Consider the following 5,236-nt stretch of genomic DNA (forward strand, 5'->3'; position numbering starts at 1 on the left):
AATTGTTTGCGTTCTAGCTTTTGGATACCACAAAAGGCGCACAACACCAAACAGCACCCAGCAACCGGAACTAGCACAAGAAGACTAAACATTTCGCCTCCGTCTTCTGCGTTTTAATTTTTTTTACGATAGATTAAAACAACCAGAAAAGTTTTATTAGCGAACAAATTATATTTCTGTTTTTGCAAGCAACAGGACACCAACCAGGTACTTGATAATGCACATGAACACGAACCTTACATTACGATCACCGATGACAAATACTTATACACGCAACGAAATAAAAGGAATAAAAAAAAAAGAACACCAGCAGCAACTACAATAAAAGATCTCAAAAACAATGACCAGTTCCACACATTCGCTACATATATATATATATATATATATATATATATATATATAAATAAAAGAAAGAAATAAACATACGGTAAAAACACGATTATACACAAAAACTTTCTTAAAATCTCAAACGAGAGCGTTTTAACTCTCAGAAGCCGCGTCTACGATCTAACAATAGCTATTACGACTAGTGCTGCTGCTGCTACTCGCCTTCGGGCAAGGGCTGGTGCTGAATCTGCCCCCGGAAGACTCTAAGCATGTCGGCGAAGCGGACGATGCCGACGAGGGCGTAGTCGTCGTCGTCGTCGACGACCCACACGTAGCTCACGCGGTGCGCCAGCGCCTGGATCATCACCGCCACGAGCGAGCTCCGCGGGTGGCACACGATCGCCTCCTCCGATCGCCGGCCCATCCTGGCCGAGTAGCTGCCCATCGACCTCGCCCGTCTCGGCTTCGTCGGGGGCGGAGAGGGTTCATCGTCATCGTCGGAGGAGGACGAGGCGGAGGAGGCGGAGGAGGAGGAGGAGGAGGAGAAGGGAGGGGGGACGTCGGGGTCGAGGAGGTCGAGCATGCCGAGGAGGCCGGCGTCGGCGAGGCGGTATTTGACGGCGCGGAGGGTGGACTCGGGCGGGGCGCCGAAGCAGTCGAGGAAGGACATGAGGTCGCCGGCGGAGAGGACGGCGAGGGCGGCGGCGGCGGACTCGTCGGCGCAGTGGACGAGGGTGGAGGGGGAGATCTCGCCGATGAGGCGGCGCCCGTCGTCGGCGAGCACGGCGACGGAGGTTTGCTCGGCGAGGGCGGCGCGGAGGAGGGGGACGGCGGAGAGGGCGGGGTCGTAGTGGCGCACGGCGAGGGACGCGGGGCGCACGACGCCGAGCGCGGACACGGAGAGCGCCGCGGCCGGGGAGAAGAGCGCGATGGAGCTGAGGAAGAAGCGCACGAAGTCCTCAGGGGTCAGCCAGCAAAACTCCGGCGAGGCGGCGGCGGAGGGCTTCTTCCTCGCGGCGGCGGAGGCGGAGCGGATAGGAACGACGAGGCTCTGCGCCCCGTCCAAGATCGCGTCCAGAGATTCCAATAAGCTGTAAAATCCCAAAATCAGAGCTCTAATTAGCATTTCAAACAAACACGTCGAGGAGATGATATCAATGCAATCAAACAAAAAATCGGTAAAAAAATATAGCAAAAAATTCAGGAAAAAAGGGGAAAAACTATAGAATCAGGTAGTCCTGAGCAAATTGATGATGGACCGAAAGAAAGGAAAAAAAAAAAAATCCGAGAAAAGAGAGGATCGAAACAACAAGAGAACGAATCGAGCCAACGATCGTCCTAATTGTAGCAACGACGATCTAAGAGGGGAAAGAGCGGTTGCGAACCTGGAATGGGGCTCGACGCGGCGGACGAGGGCGGGGCCCTTAGGGATGAGGGCGGAGACGGGCTTGTCGAGGGCGGCGGCGGGGGAGGCGATGTTATCCTCGGCGCAGAGGAAGCAGAGGACATCCACCATGCACACCTTCCCGGCGAAGGCCCCGCGCTCCGGCGAGGCCCAGACGCCGAGGAACGCGTCGCCGCCTCTCTTCAGCGCGGCGAGCGCCTCTCCCACGGCGGCGCTCGGCGGGAGCGATCTCAGCGGCGGCTTCCCGATGCAGAGGTCCGACACCTCATGAGACTGCAGGAGGCTCACTGCCATGCACTCGCGGGGAACCCTAGGAACGGATCTCGGGCGAAACCCTAGAAAATATGGGAGGAAGAGGAAGAAGAAGAGGAGGGTGCGGGGTAGGGTTGGGTTTAGGTTTTGGGTTTGATCTTCCACCGGAGAATGAGATGGGGGAGTAAACTCCCGCTCGTGTTAAGGCGGTGGAGAAACGAAAAGGGAGCGTGGGGTGGCTTATATAGGGCGTGGTGACGGGCTTTACCGGTGGAAGGGTCAAAATATAGGCTACACCCGGTATTTGTGATCAATTATTATTTCCGAGACCACGAAACTGCTGAAAAACTATATTATATAATATACGATAAAAAAAAAATTAATACAAAATTATTTTACATTTTCGTAAATAATATTATAATAAATTATTTACCATATATTTTTTATAATTTTGAAGAAAAATATATATTTCTATATATTTTAACATTAATTCTATTTTTTTTAAATTTCAATACTAAATTGATACAGAGTAATTCCTTGTTGCTATTTTAGTATACATATTTTTTTTTTGCATTCCAACTTCATCATCGGTCCTAGTAAAAAAAAAAAAAAATTTTATGAGATCAATTTCAAATTAAAATAGTCTAAGCATATACGACTAATTATGTATACAAAATAATAACAAGCAAAAACTGCACACAAAATTATGTCTTAAACCAAATTTAAAAATTGATCTAATTCCTCTTAATATCGCTATCCCAAGTGTTGTGGTGCATGGTGAACCGGGTGCACGGAGGTGCTCCTCGGGCGGGATGGGGGCGGCGAATCCGGGTAATGACCGGTACGTGGCACGGGCGATAGGCGGTAGCGCGACGGGTGTACAATTATACATAGGCGGGGGAAACGGCCTGCGCCGGTCGCATCTCCCCTATTCTCGGGAGCCCAAAAGGAAAGGAAATAAATAAATAAATAAAGGAATATACGAATATTGTGATGGTGAACCCGTTAACTCCGGTGCACAGCTAAGACCATGCGATTGGATCCACATCATCATAGAATTATAATATCCCGTTATGGTTCTTTATTTAGTCCCTTTTTTGTTTTTTGGTGTGGACATTTTACATTTTAAATATTTAAAAGTTTCAGTTTATTTGTCTTATATAATTTTAAATTTAAATTTTTTTAATGATCAGAAACTAAAATTGTGTGAAAATTTAAAAACTAAATTATTTTGATGAGAATAGTGTACAGGAACTCTATCCGTACATTTTACCCATTGAGATTGAGTAATCCTAATTTAATCACAATGTATATTAGTTTAATCATTACCTTTTTTTTTATAGGCTAAATTTGGAGCTTATTTTATTTATGTTTTTTTTTGGTCATTAAAAAAATTTGAAATCTCTATGTAATAACCTGGTAAAGCGATTTTTTTTTAATTACTTTAAGGTAATGATTAAACTAATATACATTGTGATTAAATTAGGATTACTCAATCTCAATGGGTAAAATGTACGGATAGAGTTCCTGTACACTATTCTCATCAAAATAATTTAGTTTTTAAATTTTCACACAATTTTAGTTTCTGATCATTAAAAAAATTTAAATTTAAAATTATATAAGACAAATAAACTGAAACTTTTAAATATTTAAAATGTAAAATGTCCACACCAAAAAACAAAAAAGGGACTAAATAAAGAACCATAACGGGATATTATAATTCTATGATGATGTGGATCCAATCGCATGGTCTTAGCTGTGCACCGGAGTTAACGGGTTCACCATCACAATATTCGTATATTCCTTTATTTATTTATTTATTTCCTTTCCTTTTGGGCTCCCGAGAATAGGGGAGATGCGACCGGCGCAGGCCGTTTCCCCCGCCTATGTATAATTGTACACCCGTCGCGCTACCGCCTATCGCCCGTGCCACGTACCGGTCATTACCCGGATTCGCCGCCCCCATCCCGCCCGAGGAGCACCTCCGTGCACCCGGTTCACCATGCACCACAACACTTGGGATAGCGATATTAAGAGGAATTAGATCAATTTTTAAATTTGGTTTAAGACATAATTTTGTGTGCAGTTTTTGCTTGTTATTATTTTGTATACATAATTAGTCGTATATGCTTAGACTATTTTAATTTGAAATNCATGTCTGCGTATAATCCGTACTTTCCCACTTTTCCACCTTTAACGATTTCATGCCTTATTTTACACATTCTACAAAGCAGCTAGGGTTACGATCAATATATATATATATATATATATATATATATATATATATATATATATATATATATATATATATATATATTGACTCGATGTGTGTGGAGGACACTATTATATATGTAATTTAGAGGAGAGTATATTCATGTTATTATTTTGTGTAAAAACCAAGAGTTATGCTTCTAGGTACGTAACGAATATTAATAAAAAAATTATTTTATATTTCACGTGCTTTAATGGAGAGTAAATTACGGAGCTTATCGGAGGTGGGAACACTAAGACCGGGTCAAAGGTTCCTGGGCTCAATTCAATGACCCAATCGATTACGCTCGCATGCGGACTCGTCCCCACGGCCTATCCATAAGAATGGTCCACAATGTACGGCGCCTATAAGCTTCGGATCAAAATTATGCGCCTCTCCATTATCTCTCTTATTACGCGTGGGATAAAAAATAATATTTACCTTTTCAATTTTTCTATTTAAATTTGGTTTCAAACACATAAAATTAGAAAAAACGTCATGTACCATCATTAAAAAGTGTTAAATACTGGTTCAAAAAAGATGTAGAATGAATTAAGAAATAAATTTTTATTGAAACATCTAAATAAATTTATTTATCGTCCAAAAAATATCTTTTTCTCGTGTTCGTAATTATTAATTAAGAGCCGTAGAAAGAGATATTGGGACGAAAATTCTACCAATCTGATTTTATTCGCATACCTAAGTTTATAGATACACGTAAAGATATCACTAGTACATATGTGAATGATCATGAATATTAGTACGTAAATTATATAATATTTTTAACATTCGAGTAGCGCAATACATTACAAAATAATAAAGATTTAGCTTAACAAGATTTAACTGGTTAAGAAATGAACCCACTATGGCATTTTTATTTCTTAAATAAATTTTAAAATAATCAACTTTTTTTTGGCTATTCGTAGTAAGGAATCCGAGTTGTCTCAAAAACAGCTTTTTAATTCTTATATATATATATATATATATATATATATATAGAG

General features: G+C 41.9%; 1 protein-coding gene across 1 annotated transcript; it reads right to left on the reverse strand.

Annotated features, from left to right (window-relative positions):
* Positions 209 to 2,192, reverse strand: LOC109728954 (CBS domain-containing protein CBSX5). Its single transcript, XM_020259524.1, has 2 exons — positions 1,713 to 2,192; positions 209 to 1,418 (listed from the first exon to the last, which is right to left on the reverse strand). The coding sequence occupies exons 1-2, from the start codon at positions 2,024 to 2,026 to the stop codon at positions 542 to 544; spliced, it is 1,191 nt and encodes a 396-aa protein (XP_020115113.1). The 5' UTR covers positions 2,027 to 2,192; the 3' UTR covers positions 209 to 541.

This window comes from Ananas comosus, linkage group 25 (assembly GCF_001540865.1).
Source record: "Ananas comosus cultivar F153 linkage group 25, ASM154086v1, whole genome shotgun sequence".
NCBI lineage: Eukaryota > Viridiplantae > Streptophyta > Magnoliopsida > Poales > Bromeliaceae > Ananas > Ananas comosus.

Bases quoted from the DNA above. Each gene is read 5' to 3' on its own strand.
- LOC109728954 (XM_020259524.1), bottom strand. From the start codon at position 2,026: ATGGCAGTGAGCCTCCTGCAGTCTCATGAGGTGTCGGACCTCTGCATC. The intron at 1,419-1,712 runs GTTCGCAACCGC...GGGATTTTACAG, and splicing joins CGCGTCGAGCCCCATTCCAG to CTTATTGGAATCTCTGGACG.